The following is a 21,081-nucleotide window of genomic DNA, read 5'->3' as shown; positions in this document are numbered from 1 at the left end:
ATTTTCAGTTACCTTGGGATTGCTTTCACTGAAACACAAGCTAAGATTTTGGTTTGGGAGTTTTTTTATTACACAGGATTGTACCTTTCTCAAGAACTTTTAGTAGTATATTTGCATATCAACTAGGGAAGAAACCCCACAAGTCTTCCTTACAACTTCTCATCTAAATTAAAATTTACAAATTCCCACTTGTAGCTATAGATTTATGTTATGCCTTCTGCCTGCTAATAAAAATGTCCCTTACTACTTGGCATTTTCTCTCAATTAAAACACATAAATTTGATAGTGAAAACTTCTAATTTTTTTATTTAGTTTTCTGGATAAGAAAAGCATTTGGTTCAACTTATGCCTCTCACTGTCAACCTCAGTCCCCTGATAAGACTTGTATCAATGAACCTGAAATGCCTGGTAAGACTGGAGTCCACTGTCTGCAGATGTGGAATCCCAGGAGACCCTGGCCTCATGGCAGCTCCCTCCCCTTTGTGCTGCTCTGGAGCCAGAGACTCTAAAATTCTGTGGTTCCGTTAAAAAAGTATTTTGCAAACGCTTAGTTTTCCATAATTTTGTAAGCTACCAAGAAGAGGATTATAGCAAAGAGTATGTGTTTCAGGAAGATTATTATCATTGCAGGTATTATTATTACTGTTGTAACTGCAGCAACATGTTTATTGCTTTATTAGGGAGTGGTCTAATTTATAAAGTGTATAAAAGGTATAAAAGTGTCCTAAGGTATGAAAAAAATGGCAGGTTGTTACAAGGCTACAGATTTTGTAGATTTTTTGTACACCCTGCAGATTTAGTAGGTTAATGATTTTAATGGATTTGTCAACCTCTATATTTCCATGATTGAAGTAGGGTTTTCACCTACTTAACACAGTGATTACATTGCCATTAGGAAGGTGGTGGACCCGTGCTGTGTAGGCAGGTAGTATGTTCGTTGTACTGGCTAGTGGCTTATCTTGTCTGAGACTGCAGTGCTCTGGCTGCCCTTCTTCATAGCTTTTCCTCACTTGTAACAAGCAGATTTAATACAGCACTTTCCAGTGTTTGTCAAGACAGTGTAACTTGCTTATTGATTTATTAGGAGGGAAAACATGAACTGCATTCATCAATCACCTCTCTACAGGAAACTTCTTCTAGTAATTTACAGAATAAAAATATCCTCTGTAGATACAGGTGAATATTAAGCAGGGAAAAATCACAGAAGTTGTGATGGTATTAGGTGGAAAAAATCCATTTATCAGGGCTGTTTGCTTCTTACATTGTACAGCCGTTGCACATTGGCCCAACTGTGTGAAAAATGTTCTGATTGCCTGAGGAATTCATTCTAAGTCTGCTTTTTATCCAGGAAATTGGATGCTAATGAGGTGTGTATGAGCCAGGGTGTGGGGAGAGCTCAGGAGTTGGAGATACTGCAGGACATAGAGAAGACAGGAAAGGGAGAAAAGGGGAGAACAGAAGGCCAAAACTGAGATGGTGGCTGTTTGGGGTCACAGTCCTTCCTTTTAGCCTAGAGTTACAGCTCCACAGAGGAAAATATCCATTTTGAAAATAGAAGATTCAGGAAAAAGAGGTGGGTTGGGGAATGTTGGTTGGGTTGAGGATGGAAACAGGATTTATTGTCTCTGCCATCAAGCCTGCAATATTTCTGAGGAAAAAGCCTTACCTTTAGAAAGTGGTTTTAGAAGGGTAGTGAGGTGAAAAATACATCCTAGCTCTTCCAGCGCCTCTCCTTTGGAAGAGATTTAATGCCACGTCTCAATTCAGCCAAGGGGAGTAAGGCTTCACTTCCAGAGGAGCAGTGTTTATACCTAGACATAATTTCTTTCCTGTAGTTGCACATCTAGCCTCAGGAGATTAGGAATGAATTTACAGCCAGTGGGCTTGTGACCATGAGCTACATTCAGTGCAGTGCCTGTGGGGATCCTTTCTTCTCTGGTGTTGGTATATCAGCCAGGCAGTCTTGATATCATCATGGAAAAGGCTAGTCAGAAGTGGCAATTTGCACTCACAGCATAATTAAATGAGTAGAGCAGGCTTCTGTATACATACTGTGTTCTTTGCACCCACTTTCTTCTGTGAAGTCCTACTGCATTCTTCCTTGTGGCCCTCTTCATTTTTGGGGTCATGCTCCAAACAAGGGACCTAACTGCTAAGTACCCAGCATGAATAGAAACAGCTTCACCACTTCTTTTGTGTGCACATAAGTCTTTTAAATTCCAAATAATGTCCTCAGATAGATAGACTTTTCAGTTGGAAAAGATGCAGTTTTTATATTAGAATGCTTCTTAACGAAGGCAAATGGAAGCCTTACCACTAAATCCACTGAAGGGTGAATAAAGGTCTGTATATTAATTTGAGGCATCAAATCTTGATTAACTTTTCGATATCTGTTCATGTCAGCATGTCATTGCAGCATTCCGTCTGGAACATATAACAAAACCTGTAGACACAGATACATCTGCATTTTAATACTGACACATCACAGTCTGTATAACTTTTCCACATGAAGTTGGGCATAGTTGTTCATAGCTTACAGGCCATTATTTTTTAAAGGGTCTCACACTTTGCAGAGACACATGGGATTTTATAACGTGTTTAAATGAACGACCTGCCTGACCATGTCAGGGATGCATGTGTGCACGTATGTACCTGCACAGAAAACTACATGGAGCAGATGGTTGCTGAGTATCCCCATTTAACTTGTGCAGGCACATAAAAAAATCTGATTTCAGTAAATAGCTGGAATAGCATTTTTGGCAGCAGTGTCACCACTGCTGAATGTTGCCTCGTTGTGTGTGGCTGGAGTCTTCATTTGGTGAGGGCAAGCTTTTCTTGTTCTGCAAAACAGTGATCCAGTGTTTCAGCATTGTCCTTAATATGATGTTAAAAGTTGCAGAAGAATTTAGTAAAACGAAGGGTGAAAGCTTCCCACAAAGAGAATGGTTTCTGCACATGTGCTCTGGATGACTTCTCCATGTCTCCAGTGAGTTGCTCTTCGGTAGAGGTGTCGCTGCCGGAGGTATTGGCATCTATGACATGCATAGCCCCGGATGAGATCATGCTGCCCTCTTGAAAACATGTACATCAAAACCCACAAAGCACGGAGTTACTGTTTCTTCTACCTACCAGTTAATGTAACACCATTACTAGGATCACAAATGCCTGAATACTGTGTTATAAAAATAGAGAATGGTAGGGGCAATACACACTTTGAGTGTGTTACCTTTTTTCCTCCTTTCAGCTTCATGTAGTTTGAATTTAGACTAAAAATCATGTACATTAATCATTAAATTATACAATCTTAATTAGTAGTTACGTTTCATTAGGAAGCTTGTTTATTTCAAAATGCAGGGCCCAGTCTTAGAAATGTCATTTTATTTCACCGTCTGGTATAACTCTAAAGGATGGATCCCTTCTGTAACTTTGCTAATGCCTTGTTCACTCTAGTTTTAACTAATTCATTGGATGGGATATCCTCAGGTTGTCTTAGGAGGCTCATGTACATGTACTTTTCATGTACAAATGAAAGATTTGGCTTTGATCTCCCTATAGATCTAGCTGTATCTCTTGTTGTAAGTCAGTCTAAATTCTCCTCTATTGGGATACAGTTTGAGAGAGGCTCTCTGCTGTTATGTGTCATGGCTGTCTTGGCTGTCATTGGACAGGTCTTTAATTCATACATAATTTTTATCTTCTTTTAACTGTTCTAGTATTTCTCTCATCTTCTGAACAGCCTATTACGATTTTTTGGGTTTAGTTCCAGAGACGTGCACTGAGTGATCCTTTGCTTGATTTTCAGTAACTAAGGACAGATACATCTCTCTTGTTCCAGACAGTTACTTAAAAGCACCAGCACTTACTGGGTTTTGTTCTGGTTTGAGTTAAACTCTAGACATATCTTTAAATCTAATAGTCTATGGGATGTTGGATCCTCTGGTGGTGTGATGTTCTTACTACATTGCTATGGCTGGACCTTAAAGTGTTGCAAATTCATGATTTTTCTTAAAATTTACCACACTGGTCCTTTAGTTCTGTTGATAATATTTGCCTAACAAACAGTTCAAATACTCATCAGTTGTTGCTTAGCCTGTGTTGTGGTTGGGCTTTTTGTATCCTTTCAATTAAGATATTTAGAGTTCAATCACAGTAGGACATTGTTTGGTAATACTATATAATTAAATGGGGGTGGTTGTTGAAGTGTGTAATTAGGATTTCTGGCAATTCATTGTGAATCTCTGGTCTACTATGAAGAAGAACAAAGCCAGAGAGAAAATGCTGGCTGGGTTATATAAATAAGTGAGAGATGATGGTCAGGCTGAAAGTGAGGGTTCTCCCCTCCTTTAATGAAAGGGTTTGTGTACATTACATAGTATAAAGTATTTCTTAGGCTGAAAGCTTTCCAGAGATAATAGTGTTGGCCCTCTGAGGCTCTTTATTATGTCAGATGTGGGATTTGGATTTACAGGAAGTGGCCGCTGCCTCCAACAGACTCAGCCTGGTGGAGGAGAATTTGCCCGGCCTCCCCTGCATGCAGAGCTGAGGGCTGCAACCTGCAGATCATCAACAATGGGGTTTTTCCAAGGAGCTCTAGAGAAGAACCCCCCCCTTCCCATTACCACTGAAATACCTGGAACTCTTGGGACAAAGTGCCCCCTCCAGCCTCAACGGACGAGGGACGTGGTGAGCTCTGCCCACCCCATCCCCACAATTGCCCCTTCAGTGGTCAGAGTGGCTTTTTAGTGGCAGGATTATTTAAAGTCCTGTGAATGGTGAATTCTGCTCCTGTCTTAAGCCTTAAAGAACAAATCCCCATTTCTCTAACAGTCTAGGAGTATATTGTTCAGCTAAAATGCAAGCTGACAGTCTCATGTAATTATATAGGTGCAAGAATCAAAGAATCATAGATTAGTTTGGGTTGGAAGCAATCTTTAAAAGTCACCTAGTCCACCCCGTGCTGCAATAAGCAGGGACATCTTCAACTAGATGAGGTTGCTCAGATCCCTGTCCAACCTGACCTTCAATGTTTCCAGTGATGGGGCATCCACCAGTTTAAAGCCATTGCCCCTTGTCCTGTCGCAACAAGCCATGCTAAAAGATCTGTCCCCATCTCTCTTATAGGCCCCCATTAGGCACTGGAGCTGCTCTAAGGTCTCCCTGAAGCCTTCTCTTCTCCAGGCTGAACAAGCCCAGCTCTGTCAGCCTGTCTTCATAGCAGAGGTGCTCCAGCCCTCTGAGCATCTTCGTGGCCTCCTCTGGACTTGCTCCAACATCCCCATGTCCCTCTTGTGTTGGGGGCCCCAGAGCTGGACACAGCACTGCAGGTGGGGTCTCACCTGCAGTGGGCAGGTGAGGGCAGAATCATAGAAATCTCCTCCCTTCTTTTGATGCAGCCGAGGATATCGCTGGCTTTCTGGGCTGCGAACACATATGGCTCGCTTTTCCATGTCCAGCTTTTCATCCGCCAGTATCCCCAAGTCCTTCTCTGCAGGGCTGCTCTCCATCCCTTCATCTCCCAGCCTGTATTGATACCGGCAGTTGGCCCAAGCCAGGTGCAGGACCCTGAAATTGGAAAGAAAGAGGCACCAGAATGGAAAAGAAATCCCACAGTGTGAAGTTCAGGATAAAATCACAGGAACTGGCACCACTGGTCGCAGCAGGAGTCACACAGCTCTTTTGAGGCACAAATTCTCAGAATAGGCTTTTGAGGTGTGTTTTCTCCTCTCCAGAGGTTGTTCATACAAGCTGCCAGCTCTATGACAGGGCAATCAGGTTCTGCAGAACACTAGAAACCTGAGAGGATGCAATGGTTTGGGGCTAGTCCATTTATTTATTAATTTATGAAAAAAGAAGCTCTGTGTCTTGCAATGTTTACTTGAAATATAGAGTCACTGTTTCAGCCTCTGTCTTGCTGCCATGTTTCCTTGTTTTCCACCTAGCATAGGAAAACTGGCACGTTAGGTGAGTACATACCCACTGCTTAGATTTCAAGTTTTGCTGCTTTTATTGCTTCCTAATAGATAACCAGAAAGCTTTTCAAAACAAATATAGCTTGCATTTATCCCTATTTGATTGCAAAACCAGAAGCAAAACTAGCAAATTCCAGGACAAATGACAGCATATTTGTGCTAAATATTTTTTCCAATGGCATTGTAAAAATCTGACAGTGACGTTAAGCAGGCTGTTGCAATCCACCTGTCCACAAGCCAGCAATGCACCACTTGGGCAAGCAGGACTGTTGCCATTGTGGAGACAGGGCTTGCAGACACTGTGGATGTGGGAAGAAGGCTGGCACTCACGTTCCCCCTAAGGGCAAGCGGAAAGGAAATCTTGGCAAGACACTGAGTGACGAGTGAAGAAGGAGGGGGCAGTGGACACAATACAGTATTATCACCCCTGTTTTATAACGTACAATAAAAGGCTTTGGTCTGCCTGGTCAAGAGCTCTTCCCCACAACGCCCTGGGGATGGATGTGCACACATGAGGGAGCTGTGGCGTGAGGAATGGCTCAGTTTGAATGAAGGCGGCAGCATGGGTCTCCCAACCCAGGCACTTCACAACTGCAACCTAAGGGCTCAGTGCTCCCCTGGAGACTGGTCGTGCACTAACCGTGATTTGCTCTTTTCGCCAGACTTACCCCCAAGAGGGGTTGTCCAGCAGCATATAGGTCACAGATCTGGAGGGGGGCTACAGGGGCCACTGCTCAACGAAGCCCCAGAATGTGCTATGCTTCCCATGGCTGTAGCCTCATGCTAACTCCATCGACTAACTTTGGACTGGGCATCGACCTTTACACATTAGGAAAAAATGTGGGGCATCTTCTTACATTTAGCTCAAGTTACAGCCTTTATGCTGTAAGAATATACTCTAAACTGAAGGAAAGTTATTTATGTCAAAACAATAATTTAAAGGAACATGAACCAGTCTCAGTTTTTGCCATTTATAATCATTATGAAGATCGATTGCTTTCTGAGGTAGGTTAGTCATATGCAGCCATCAAATCATCAGTTTTGCTGACTGCAACAAAACCTTTCTTGGAGGGCCATAGGAATTGTTTTCATGAAGGGTAGGTTAGTAACCTCTAGCACCACACAGAAGAGAAGACAAATGTCTCACTTTGAATTTTGTGGCTGGATGGATCCAGTAATCTCAAAGCTATACAAAGTTTTTTGTTGGCAAAGATGCGTCTGCTTTTGATTTTAAAGTGCTAATGTAATATACTGGTTTTGTGTCAGTACAAAAGCTTCTCTGTAAAAAACATACACACACAGAGTTTTCTATATATTTGAACATAAATGTGTGTGTATATGTAGCTATATACATACACAGTTAAATGCCTGAATTTTATAATCCTTTCTGTCCTAGGAGACAGACTTACTTTACTAGTGGTTAGTCATACATATTAGTAAAAACATACCATTTTACACTCGCGTGCCTGAAATTAAGCATTTACAGCTGGGTTTTTCAAGTCATTTAGTTATTTAAACCTAGAGACGGATTCTTCACGGAATAATCTTTTGCTAGTGAGATAGGCACCCACTGGAAGCTTGTTGTAACTCTGCGTGATTTGGGATGGAAAGGACCTTAAAGATCATACATTCCAACCTCCCTACCATGGGCAGTGATTCCAACTGGTTCTAGTTGGAACTAGATGTACGTTGTTTGCTCAGGCCCCTTTAAATATAACTATTAGATCTTCTGTTCATCAGTTTTGAAGACATTAGCTTTGAGAAATGTATCTTAGGAAGGCTGCAAACTAGGCTTGCAGTCTTCCTTCCGAAATTCAAGGGACCTTATCTCTTTTCAATTAATCACACTGGGGAAAACCCCTCCTAAGTACTGTATGTAATTTCATTTCCTGCACTACATTTCTTCAATCATCTTATCAGCACATTTTTTGTCAGGGTTACGAAGCAAACCTTGCATCTTTGTCAAAACTGATCTACTAGAAGAAATATTATGAGGCCACCTATGATTTTGAGGTCACTCCACAGCAAGAGCCAAGAAAATGACAGAGGCAAATACTTCTAAAAGAATTATTCAGCAAAAGAAAGTGTATGCATATCATATTTGAGTGTTCAAAGATGTGCTCCTGAAGAGTAATATAGTTGAGGAGTCAGGCATTTAATAAGGTGGTTATACTCCATGTCAAAATGCAAAGATATTTAGTCTCCAATTAAAAAACACTGAACAACAAGAAGAAAACCCAACCAAAAAAACCCAGCTCCTCCTCTAGTAAAACCTCTGCTTATCTGGAGCCCAAAAGGAATCTGCAGATGTATACCCCCTGTGTGAGAACAAAGTCTTCAGTCACTGGAATGCAATGCTATAAAAACAAATACTACAAAGCCTGGTAACAGGGGGATGTCTCACTTGCATATTTTTTTGTGACCATCTTGGTTTGCAGAGAAGGGGGTCCCCAAAGCATGTGAGCCAGCAGGATCTCTTTGTACTGGGTCACTGTCTGTTTGGCCAGATGTCTTCCCAACAGTGAGACAGAAAAAACAGAGCTCTTATTAAAATAAGTCAGGCAAAGGAATGGAAAAAAGCATGTGTCCAGCGAAACGAGGCACATTGTGTACCATCCGATATTTATTAAACGTTGATCAAATCAGCAGTGAGAAATGCACATCATGCGGAAGTGACCCTGGTTCCCCAGGTTTGGAAGTCAGTGACAAATGTCTGGGTGCAGACCAACATTAAAAACACGTGTACAGGACACACAGAGAAGTGTGCTGCACTAGAGCAACAATAACAAGCAGAGAAGAGCTGAGTTCAACTGAGAATTCCCTTTTGTAGGTTTTACCTATGTTCTATTGATGGATTGGGTGTGTAGGGTCTTTCCCTGTACATTTACTCTACAGCTTTCTAGATGAGAGATTACACATCTCTGCATTTTATGTAAGCCATGAAAGCAAGGAGGTGAGTGGGTAAAATTGGGGAAGTTTTGTCAAATTAAAGCCCAAGTATGGGCTCCTTCAAGTCTTGACTCTAATGTGATAAACCTGTACGATTTTATGCCAACCTGCTGGGTTTTGTGTAATCGCAACGAGCATTTTAAATCAGCTCCTATCTGTTGTTCCTCAATGTTTTGCCTATCACATCTTTTCAGAGCAACCCGTCAATAAAAGTAAGTGTTCTCACAGTGCAGACTAAATGCATCCTCCTTTGTCAGAACAATCTTATTTGGGCTTGGTCCTTAAACAGAGTAGTGGGGAAGAGCAACAGGGCAATTCGAAGCCAGGCTCAGTGCTTGGGGATATTGTGGAGCCCTGATTACACTGTAATTCATCCCTGTACAGAGAGGGTTGCATTCCTGGCTTTTATCATTGCCTATAACCTGTACTATTTAACTGCACAGAAAGACATCAGAATGAGTCTTCCAAATCTTTCCTTCAAGGTACCTCTATCTTTAGTAATTTTAATACGTTTAGTTAACTAGAATGTCCAGTGTTAACTAGCAGCAGAGTGAAGAACTATGTATTTGCAATAAAGAGTAAATTTAAAAGCTCTGGAAGACTTTACTGTGTCCATCTCTAGGTAAAGGAAAACAAAGGAGTGTGTGAGAGCTCCCTGGAGTTTTACTCCAGCCCTGGACCTGGGACATGTTAGATGAGGTTAGCAGGGGCTCAGTGTCAGTCAGATGCAGTTTTAAGCTGACAGGCAGAAAGCGCCAGCAGGCAATGCAATGCACACTTCCAGCCCAGCTTAATGGAATTGCTCTAGCCTGTATGATAGCTTTAGTACACTGTGTTTATGTTATTGATACCAACAGCACTGGACTGTTAAAGGATGGAAGGGTCTGGCTTTTGTTGGGGTGGTATTCTGATGTCAGTTTGAAATATGCTGAAAGTAAAAGTTCTGAAAAGCCAAAGTGCTGTTTTATTGAACCAGTGATAGAGAGGACTGAGACAAGTGAAACAAGATCCTTATGAAGCACTGGAACATACATGATGCTAGATGCTGAACTGCAATACATCCAGTGACATCAGCAAAGTTTCAGCTCATTACACTACACAGGAAGCCAGAGTACGGTGACAGAAAGCAGGTCACGTCATAAAATGAGTAATCTTAATATGAGACAGTAATCAAGTGAAACTTTTCTATGTGCTGTCAAAGGTTTTGTTTTTATTTCTGCCTTTCTCTGTGCTTTGTACCTCTGCAGTATGTCAGTCTTCCCAGTTATGGATCTTGTCCTGCTTCCATCAACATTAAAATAGGGAGGATCAAGGTTTCTGTTATCTGTGTATTTAGAAGGTGAATGTGATGTGCTTTTTGCAAGCTTCTTGTGTTTTTTGATATGTGGGATGTTCAAAGACTTACAAGATTGGAATCTGAATTTTAAACCCATTGGAGGAAGAACCTTATATTCAGCACACAGGGGCTCAATGAGCCCATCAGTACTGGCTAAGAGCAGCAAAATGGTGCTCCAGACACCACGAGTTCCCACTGTGAAATAATGTCAGTCTCTGCATACCTACCGCAAACCTTTAGAAAACTGCACTTTTTGTTTCCAGCAGAGCTTCCCCACTAGCAAACTCCTTGAGCCTGTCAACCAAACAAAGAAAACCAGCCCACACATCAGGATCCATAAGCAAACTTAGCTATTGAATTATGGACACTTCACCTTTTCTTTTGTAGTTCAGGAGTTACCAGCCTTCCAAATCCAAGTCACCAATAAATGGGCTATGCAACTGCCTGTCTCTGTGTCAGCCCCCTTCCTTCCCACCCACAGAGGCAGGAGAGAAGCCTTTCCCCTCTGGAGTTTCTGTTCTTGGGGGGTTTATGCTTGCAAGTCTTTGTCTCATTTTCCCCTAATGTTATTGTTCCTGAAAAAAAAAACCAACAACCCAGATGTTCCCAAATAATTTTATGCCTAAACCCCAAGGAACCCAAATCTATGACATTGCTTTTATCACATGGCAACAGAACATGATGTCATAGCTGAAAATTTTAGAAAAAACATGTGATGTCATAATGTGGAAGGTGGGCTGACCTATGGCAGATGCATTTCTGTGTCAGACACAGCTAGTATACATGTAGAGGGAAGTGAGGAAAATGCCTTGTCAAATAAACTTTGTATAAATCCTCTTCCTGAGTTGCCCCAACACAGTAATCCCTCCTTCAAGTACCCTGGGTTTAAGGAAATTGCTGGAAAATGCTGTTCTTTGAGAGAGAAATGCAGTTGACTTAACTTGATATGTTGGTCACCCGTCCTCTGTGAACCCAGGGGAAGTGGCCTGTGCTTTTCTCTTAAAATTGAAAAATAAAAAAACACTCTGCAGAAGGTTGTGAGTTGGGAAAAGTAAAATCAGCTGTGGGTTAGGCCTCAGGGGAAATATAAGTTACTCATAAAAAGCTACAGAGCAAGTTTTGATTAGTTAAGTAATCTGGTACATAGAATTTATTAGAGCTTAAAGCTTTCCTGTGGGACTCCCCTAATAGTACACAAATAGAGTAAAATATCAAAGAAATGCGTTTTCTGACAGACACAGAGAGCTACATTAATCCTGGCCTGCCTAACACACATTGGAAGGAGGGGTAAATCCCACCCATTTGTTCCAGCATAGTGGTCCAGTTTTCATGTTTTTACGCATTTGTGTTTCTGATGAATTTCTTGGTAACTTAATGCTTCCAACACTCTCGAGCTGTTCCCAAGGAGCACATAGAGAAAAGAGGAATATTGCTTCCCTGATAGACTCAAAGATATCAAACCATTCTGCAAAAGGCTCAAATATAGAATAGTCAAGGCCTCTTTTCTCTCATAAGCCTGAGGGCCTTTTTCTTAAACTTTACCACAAGGGGAAATTCACCAGAATTTTTCTGCTAGTGTAAGTGTACCACTAGCTTTACCAGTATAGCACCCTTTCTTTTCTGTGGAAATAGGATCCTCCAAACCCCCCAAAAATAAGAAAGTCTCTCTCATTACGGAAAGTGTTCACATGACAACTGTTTGTGGTAATGGTTACAAAGCAGGACCAGTACTCCTACCAGGGTTTCACAATGCTGTTTTATTTCTGTATTTTCCTTCTGCCAGAGTATTTACTGTCTCCTATTGCCCAGGTAGGGAGACTGAATGCTAAGAAAGAGCTGCTGCAGCATGGCGCCTGACAGAGGAGACACTAATAAACACTTGACTTCCAAAGTTCACCATAGTCTTGTTAGCACAGCCAGAAAATAGTCCTGTCTCCCAGGAAAGCCACTGAAGCAGAAACTGCTTCTCTTCCACATGCTAATATCCCAAAGTGATTGTATCACTAAGCTAATGCTTTAACCGCCATGGCGGCTATCCTGGCTGAATAGGGAAACAGGCACCTGTATATCATCTGCTTACATAAATAACTTGTTCGTTAGAAAACGGAGGAGAGGAAATGGGGAGATAAAACTAGCAATGTGTTCCTTGACATTGTTTTAAAATTCTTAAAATCTTATTTTGCAGGTATTCAGGAGGGGACTCAATGTACCAAATGCAAAAATAACTGGGCACTGAAGTTTTCCATCATCTTATTATATATTTTATGTGCCCTGTTAACAATCACAGTAGCCATTCTGGGATACAAAGGTATGTAATGCATTGAACCCTACATTTCACTTTCAGCCAAGCATGTTTCCACGTATTATGTAAACGGGCAATTTATCACATGAAATATAAATACCTTGGCAATGTTGGCTTTTTGTACGCACATAACAACAAACTGCAACCTTAGAGTTTCAAACAATTTTGAAGTTTTGAAACTAGATTAGACATTTGAAAGAAGAAAGTTAGAACAAAGTGATCATTCTTCTACCATGAAGGAGTACTAACTGGAAGACTCAAAGCTCTGTAACATGTGCTATACCTTGATTTCGCTGAGCTGTTTTACTATACTGCACCTTTCCAGAATAAATATCTTTAATGAGAGGGCCAGGAACAGTCTTACTAATACAATATTTATCACAGTAACAAAGCGTAGAATCAATATTACTTCGAAATATCTGGCAGAAAGATTGAACCAGGATGTGCCAATGTATTGAGTTATCTACAATTATTTTGATGAACAAAGACACTTAGATGCTTTTGACAGTAATTTCCAAGACTCTGGTAGTTACGCAACCCAGTAATGGAGAAAATGTCAGTTGTGCAAGTCATCAGTAGGGCATATTAGAAAGCACGACTTAAAATTCCCATATGTTCTCAGCAGTAATTAACTGTTGCCACTTAGGCATTCTTATGAATGTTTTGATGTAAATGTCTGGTTTTGGAGTAGTCACATCTATATTAAGTTAAATAAGGCATGAGTTTCTGGTAAGAAAAAGAAAGTGAATAGGGTCATTGTGAGTATTATAACGGGACATCACAGTATGTTGCATACAAAACAAAACTAGCTTTAAACAAGCTGCTTGAGTATAGCTCTGAGAGTAGCTTCAAAACCTCTCCAAGAAGCTGGGTAAATATTCATGTGATTAGCATGCAGTGCATCCTGTGCCGCCAGCAGCTGCGCTCGTAGCAGAGCTGACATCACCTCTGGTCCTTTGCCAGTGAAAGAAAAGGAAATTGTGGAAATAGAAAGGAATAAATAATTATTTAAGAGGATTTGGTACAGTTTTGAGTGGGAAGAAAATTAAAACTGCTTGGTTTAGATGGAAGATTCAGTCAGGGAGATGAGAGAATATGAAGGACAGATAGAGACACGTAGGTATTCCTTTTTCATAATAAAGCAGATGGAATGTAGCAAATTAAAATCAAATGTAAAGAAACGGAGTACATAGATAATTGGTCACATATTCTCCTGAAGAATGTAAAACTGGCCTCTGAAAGTCAGATTCTGAGGGAAAAAAAATGTCCAGATTCAAAAACTTATCTATAAAGATAAGATCATTTGGTTATATGGACATGGGGAGGACATACTTAGGCCTTTTGCAGATACAAATCTGCAGAGATCTGCTTACAGCAGATGAGGATGGAATCCTTCCAGGCTGTAACCCAGCCAGTAAACACCTGGGATGTAGCAGAATTTTTCCCAAGAGAGTTTTATACAAGGCTGTCAGTTCTGGGGCTCACAAGAAGACTCAGATCTCACTCGGCATCAGAAACAGCTTATCAAGTTGGAGGGAACATTGGTCTATATCTTGCTTTGGCAAGCATTTGTTCTTGTGTGGGAAGCCATAGCAATAAGGAAACTGTCCAAAAGATCTCTCTGGGAGAGGGAGTTTCTCTTCCTCATTTTAATCCACAGTTTTCAAGATTCTTTCTCCATGGGAGCATCTAGCACCATCTTTTCATCAGGCTTTGCTCTCATCTTGAGGCGCCACCTTTGCTACACTCATTTCTAGAACTCTTTCTTGTACTGAGTAGTCATTGGTGCCTGACCAGAGACTAGTCCTTCTGTCATAGCGGTACCAAGCCACATCTATCCAGGGCAAGGACAAAAGAATTTCCACTTCCACAAAATAATGGGAAAAAAGGATTATAGGAAGGTGGATAATGCACATCCTGCTCACAGACCTTGAGACATCTTGGTGACCACTGCTCCACCACTCACTGACTTGGTGACTGCTCCACCTGAATGCCAAGGGCAAGAGGCTTACTCTGGAGAAAAGTCCTGTTTAGTCCAAGGTGTTATTTCTGTAACGCCAAGCAGCAAATGGTCATGTCGGGCATTAATTTCACCTTTTGTACCTGCAGCTTAAGATCTTTGTCTCCACAGTGCCGAAGTGCTAATTTGCAGAGAAAACATGAATTAGACAAAACCCCAGCTGACAGTACATGTTCAAGGGACTTACTGCAATATTTTTGATCATTGGGAAGGAATTAGGCCTTCAAGGAAGAGCAAAACTCAAAATAAAATTTTATAGAGCTCTTTCTTTATATAAGCTCTCCACTCTGCATCAGAGTTTGGCTTGTCTTTTTTACTGAAATACTACACTGAAAGAAGAAATTTTGCTGGCATCAGGGATTCTTCCAGTCTCGTAGCTAAGTTTCCATTAAATTTGCCTCCCACGCTTATGTTTATAAAGCCCAAAACTACTTTTAAAACTTCCATTTCCTACGTGGTATTTAGATCTCCTTTGTGATTTAAAATGTTAAAACTACTAATCAGTGGATTAAATATGGCAGGCAAAAAAATAACTCAATGGGAGGCAAAGTCAACATAGAACAAACCTCCAAACTGTTGGTAAAAATTACATAGAAGGTTAGAGAAACCTGAAACCAAAACACGAATTAAACATCAAGGTCATGAAGGAATAACAAGCTGAGTTTACTATTAGTTTGCTTTGAGAAGACAAATTATTGCTAAAAACATCTGTAATTTTTTATGCATTAAATTAAATGTAAAATACAAACTTATTTTCTGGCATGAGCAGTGTCAGCTTAGCCTGTTGAAGGTGAATGATATCCCTGTGACTCACTCCAGTGAGGGAAGTTAACTTGCTTTCAGCTTAAATTTGATAATTGTCATTCTCTAGTCAGTCCTTGTTTTTCAGTTTCTTGACTAATGCCCACTGTGACTTTCATCTACTTATTTTATATGTCTCCCAGACAGAGTTTGCTTGCCATTACCTAGGGCAAATGCATCCTGGTGAGGTGGCACATTTTGTCCCTGCTTCTGAAATAGTGGCTCAGATGCAGACAGTCCTCACTGTTCCAATCAGCAACTACTTGAAATTTTGGCTTCTTTAGGAAGGTCTTTACCACATTTTCCACAGTGACTGTGTCAGAAAGTGAGATGACAATGCAGACAGATCTGACCAAGCTGAGAATTAAGGTGAAGCTATCCAAAAGCAAACTTAAGGCTCTGAGATCAGCAGACTGTTGGCAGCAGCATAGTGGCTTTCATAAGGGATAATATGGCTGGTCTGCCATGTTTTGCCTTTGCCTTTTTCTGGAGAAGATGGGAAGTGGCTATTCAAGGTCAGGGCACTGCCAAGAACTTGACTTCCACTCCTGAGAGTGCTCCATATGCTCACCTACCACCAAAAGTTCCATCCAGAGATGATGGTGAGAGCTACTGCCAGGGAAGGAAAAGCATTCCAAATAACTGGACATCTGTCCATATGATGTCTTCACAGCAAGAGCAACAAAACCTACTTTGGCCACAGCTTTCTCCCCAGAACATCCCCAGAACTCGTTCTCCCCAGAGGTCATACTTTCCTCTTGCAGGGCAGTAGCAAGAAAGTAAAGAAGCTACAACTTGCTTGGGGAAGGAGTATGGGTAGGAGATCAAGTCCCCCAAGCGCACCATTTGTTTGACCATGGAGGCTAAGATCCTGCCCCTGTAAAAAGTAAATATATGCATTGGTCTATGGGATGACAAAATTCAGCTTAGCCTGCATCACAGAGAATCCTTGAGCAAACCCTGCAGTTCACGTCTGCAGAGACCTCTACTATTTCTGCTGGTGGAGCTGTGTGGTTTGAACTTGGCTCTGGCCTCTCTCCTCTATGCTTCACATGACAGGACTGACTTGCCCTCTGAGGGGAAACAGAATTAAAATGAAAGAAATGGTTTGTCTGATATAGCTAATTCTGCACTTTGATCAGTTAATCTGGATAAGTCATCGCTTGTTCAGTGTCAAATAGATAAAAATCAATACCTCCTGTATTTGAAAGCAGCTTCTAAACCAGCATCTTCCAGGTAAATGTTGTGTCAGCACTCCCAGTCCAGGGCTGCTGTCTGGCATCCAGTTACACACCAGAATTAAAAGCTATTACTTTCTGTAGGACACAAGCTGCTGGGAACTGAAAGACCTTTTAGCAGCCTTCATTAATGACCTTTCAGACACAGTCCAGGCACTGTCTTCCCCACATATCATGGCAAATTGTCAATAATACCAGTAAGGCTTCTGAGTAAAGTCTCCACAAATTTTTGGGGTGTTCCACACAAAGAATGTCCATAGCCATAGACCAGCTTCGGTCTTTTTAGTGTGGGGTCGTGGTTTTGTATTTTTTTTTTACTTTCATCAATGAAAAATGCCATATGCTTTCATATCTTTAATTCCATCCAATCTTATCTAACTGCCAGTACAGGCTACTACATATTGATAGGATTTCTACTATTTTCATTTGCTTTGGACTCTTCAGGGGAATATTTTAACCCAAGTTTCCAGTGTTAGAATTCATTCAACCATGAAAACATTCTTGTTGTTATAGGATAGTATAAAATTTCAGTTTTACAGACTTAAGATCTGACATACAAACTGGCATTCATTTGTACAGCAAAAGGAAGGAACTACATTTTCTTTTCATTATTGATAATACATATATTCATTTTCCAACTCCAAGTGTATTACATAACTGCAGAAAACAGGTGAATATTACACTAAATCTTAATTAATAACACTCATAGGTAATGTGACATTGCTAGTCTAGGCACAGGTCCAGCAGAAACACTAGGAGTAGGCCTGCTTTCTAAACCCAGATGCTTTCAGGAGGTCCTCTCTCAGTGCCTGGAATGAGCCATGGCCTTCACAGTGACTATCCATAGACAAAGCAGAACACCACAGACTGAACAAGGAGCTGCCTACAGTGAGCCAGAATGAAAAGCCAAGTATAGTCTCCACACTCACTGCATGTGATACATAAGTGTATATACATCATCACTGGAGTGTCAGAAGTAACTGAAGGACCTTTGCTGATCTGAGCTCCAGCCTGGAAGACAGTTGGCCAGCACAAACAGAGAATCAACTCTGGCTTCATTTAGGAAAAATGGCATACAGCATTTTGACATGTAACTTTGATGGGCAGAAGAACCACTGAAAATTAGCACTATGTTGGGGGGAAGAATGCTTTCTAAAGTTTTCTAAAGGTATTGAGCAATGGTCCCCCTGAAAAAGCAAAGCCATTATTATAGCCTGTATCTGGTGTTTAGCAATCTGCTGTCATCTCAGATACTGAAAGCCACACTCTGACTCTATCTTTGCACACACAGTCAAGTCTCTGTTTTACTGGCTTGTTAGCGATATAGAAGGGAGCAGACAGGTAATTCACCAAAGGGTGTCTGGTCTCTCTGAAAACTTTGAAACTTTTTCTCTGTTATAACTCTGTTTACTTCAGTGCAGTTGCATCGGTGATAATCTCAGTCTGCTTTTTCTCCTGTTGATTTTGGGGAAGCAATAAAAGCATCCTGGGTAACTGTGGTACCCAGAGTCAGAAAAACAAGAGCAAAGGTTAGTAAAGAAGGAGCAGTTGGTGGACTGCACTTTAAAGGTCTGGGATTCTTGTGGTTGCTCATGAGCAGCAAAAGATTACCTAAATTTCCACTTCTAGTAAAAGTCCAAATCTTTACATAGCAACAACTTCCATGAGCCTGTTTCTTAGCTGCAGATTATCCACAGACAGAGAGTTAGCGGTACCCCCTACCCCACACAGGCTCACAGAATTGGCTTCACTATCTCAAGACATGGGAAGCATCTTATTTCTTCTGATGGAAGGAGGGGCTTGTAGCCTTTCCAAGGGTTGGTTCAGATCCATTCTGCTCCAAGTGTAGCAAAAGGGCTAAATAATCTCATGATGAGAAGAAATTTCTGCCCTGGTTGTGGCTTGAATGCAAAAGCCTATTAGACAAGGTTTGCCTTGGAAGCTGGAGGCTGCATTTGACCTTGCAAGCATTTCACATTTTTGCCCCTGGAAGTCACCCCGGGCTCTTTATTTGTTGCTCTGCTTTTTCCATTTCTGTATCAATTCCATCAAATAATCAGATTGCCTCAGTGACAATAAAATGACTCAGACGTGACAAAGAGCACGTCATCCGAAAATCCACACTCGCTGAATGACTATCCTTTCAATCTTAATGAGGAAGAATGGTTTCAAGACTGTTTTGAGTGATATCTGTACCATTGTTTAAAAGTTTATCTCCAAAATATCTAGTAATTGCATCTTCAAATTGCTACCTCGGTCCAAAGTTTGCTATCCAGGTATCCTTTTTTAATGATTAAAAGGCACAGGGGAAAAAAATGTTCTTTTTAAGGAGAAATGACTCATAGCAAACTAAAAGGAAATCATCTCATGCATCTGAGCCTTTAGGAATCGGTCTGCCTTTGCCACACAGCACTCTGCTTGAAACATGGAAATACTGTTAAAAGAAAAGGATTTGGTTCATGAGGAAAACCCACAAAGAGGGATTTCCTCATTCGGGAGAGAGATGGCTCGTGAGCAGAGAAATGTTTGGGAACTGTTGGCAGACTGAAGAACTGGAAGAATGCTGGGTCCCACCAGCAGATAGGAGCTCATCTTTCGAACATTTCACAGAGCCACAGAAGAGTGTAGTGGCAAGCAAGGCAATTTTAAGGTGGTTTCTTTTTTAGTTTGATGGGAGGGGTGGGGTTTTATTTGATTGATTGTTTACTAGACTTTTTTAACAATTTCACTTTTATTCTTCCCATAACATACTGTTCTCTTTCCCCTAGTTGTAGAAAAAATGGACAATGTGACAGGTGGCCTGGAAACATCCCACAGAAGATATACAGAAAAGCTCACAGAGGTGGAGAGTGGGCTGAAGAAATTAGGTAATCCACACACAAGCAAAGTCCCTTTGTATTATGGCTTCGAGGTGTTCTCCTGGCAGGTAGCAGCAGGAAATTTGCCTGAAAAATCTATGGCTCTGACAAGACACAGCACTTGTTCCAATGCCTCAAGTACTTGGGATAGCACTTCAAAGCAGTTAAGAGCAGCTCTCCTTAGGACAGCATTTTAAGCATACTTCAATATTTACAGTTCCCACTGAAATCACTCTGACATCATTTATACTAAAATAAACAGATACTTAAAGGTTGTCCTCAGGAGAGAGTCTTCTCTGAGGTAGAGATGTAAAACATAGCAGAAGCTGGTACACAGCACAAGAGAGTCTACATACATTGGAAATCTGTCACCCAGTCATCCTGATGCTGTTTTAGCAATTAAGGTTCAAAACTGAAGGCCATTTTAAAGGGTGCACAAGTAATCAGGTGTTCAAACCTCTGATGTGTGAGGCAAGTTGATTACTTCCATAAAATATTTCTTAATCATCTCAGGGAACATAGGACTCAAGTTTGTTATGAGTTCAGCTCTCCCGAGTGCTATTGCAGTTCTCAATTTGCAGGAAGATGGAAAAAATCTTGGATTTCTCATTCTACTCACTAAGTGTACATTTCTATGTTTCTTCCTTGTCTGGAAAGGAAGCAGAGCTGTTTATTATCAATTTATATATGTACAGACATATAGTTTATATAATTAGTTTCAGTATTAAAATAAATAATAGTTTTTTATATAAATATCAATCTATTAAATATTAAAATATTTATATAATATACGCATAATGCATGGGCAATTTATTTCAAGACTGAAATGAATTTTGCTGAGCTTCATAAACCACATATTGAGATGTGTATTTCTAGGAAAAATTACTTGCTTGCAGCTTGATCATAAATTTTTACAACTTTTCTCTTCAAAAAATGGCTGGATTCTGAAGTGTTTGCACAGTGCATTTAGTTCAAAGACATGAAGTAATTCAGTGGCATGTACTTTTACTGATAAATATACAGAAGGAAAAATGTTACGCCTTCAAGCACATGCAACTTTTGGGTTATATTTGGGTTATTATGTTACGCTGATTAAATTTTCACAACTCGGAGTGCCTTTGATTCATTCATGCCCACACATTTTTACACGCTGCTGGATGGATGGCCAGTGAGATGCTCAAGACCTTCAGTTCCCATTTAAATGGACTTGCCATGGAGGAAGTTAAAAAAGTTATGGAGCAATGTGTGTGGGAGGCATAAAGGTAAGAGAACTGCTGTAGGGCCAGAAGGATAACAGCATGTGGTGAATGAAAGACAGGCCTTTGGGGATTAGCTTTATGTGAACCTGGCAGTTGTCAGAGCTGTGTGAGGAACACAATATAATTTGAGCTATAACGAAGAGGTAAACACAGAGTCAGAGCTGAGAAGGTTCTGGAGTGAGACAAGTGGCAGGGAGAGGAACTGTGCTTGGGAAGATGTCCATCCACAAAAGACTCCATAAACACTTCAGACTGAAATCTCACAAGCCACCATTTGATGTTTGCCATCATGACTCATTCAGACACACCAGAAGAAAGCTCCATACACAGCTGTATTCACTGTAGTTTA

At 40.8% G+C, this 21,081-nt stretch overlaps 1 protein-coding gene across 1 annotated transcript in view; it reads left to right on the top strand.

Annotated features, from left to right (window-relative positions):
* COLEC12 (collectin subfamily member 12) overlaps window positions 1-21,081 on the top strand; it is a 100,003-nt gene that overhangs the window by 67,173 nt on the left and 11,749 nt on the right. The window contains exons 3-4 of the mRNA XM_030496598.1: window positions 12,440-12,562; window positions 19,384-19,482. Coding sequence (XP_030352458.1) covers window positions 12,440-12,562; window positions 19,384-19,482 — 222 coding nt within the window. The remainder of the gene's footprint in view (window positions 1-12,439; window positions 12,563-19,383; window positions 19,483-21,081) is intronic.

Source organism: Strigops habroptila, chromosome 1, assembly GCF_004027225.2.
Source record: "Strigops habroptila isolate Jane chromosome 1, bStrHab1.2.pri, whole genome shotgun sequence".
Lineage (NCBI taxonomy): Eukaryota > Metazoa > Chordata > Aves > Psittaciformes > Psittacidae > Strigops > Strigops habroptila.
The sequence above is the reverse complement of the archived record's forward strand: the minus strand, read 5'-3'. Positions and strand labels throughout refer to the sequence as shown.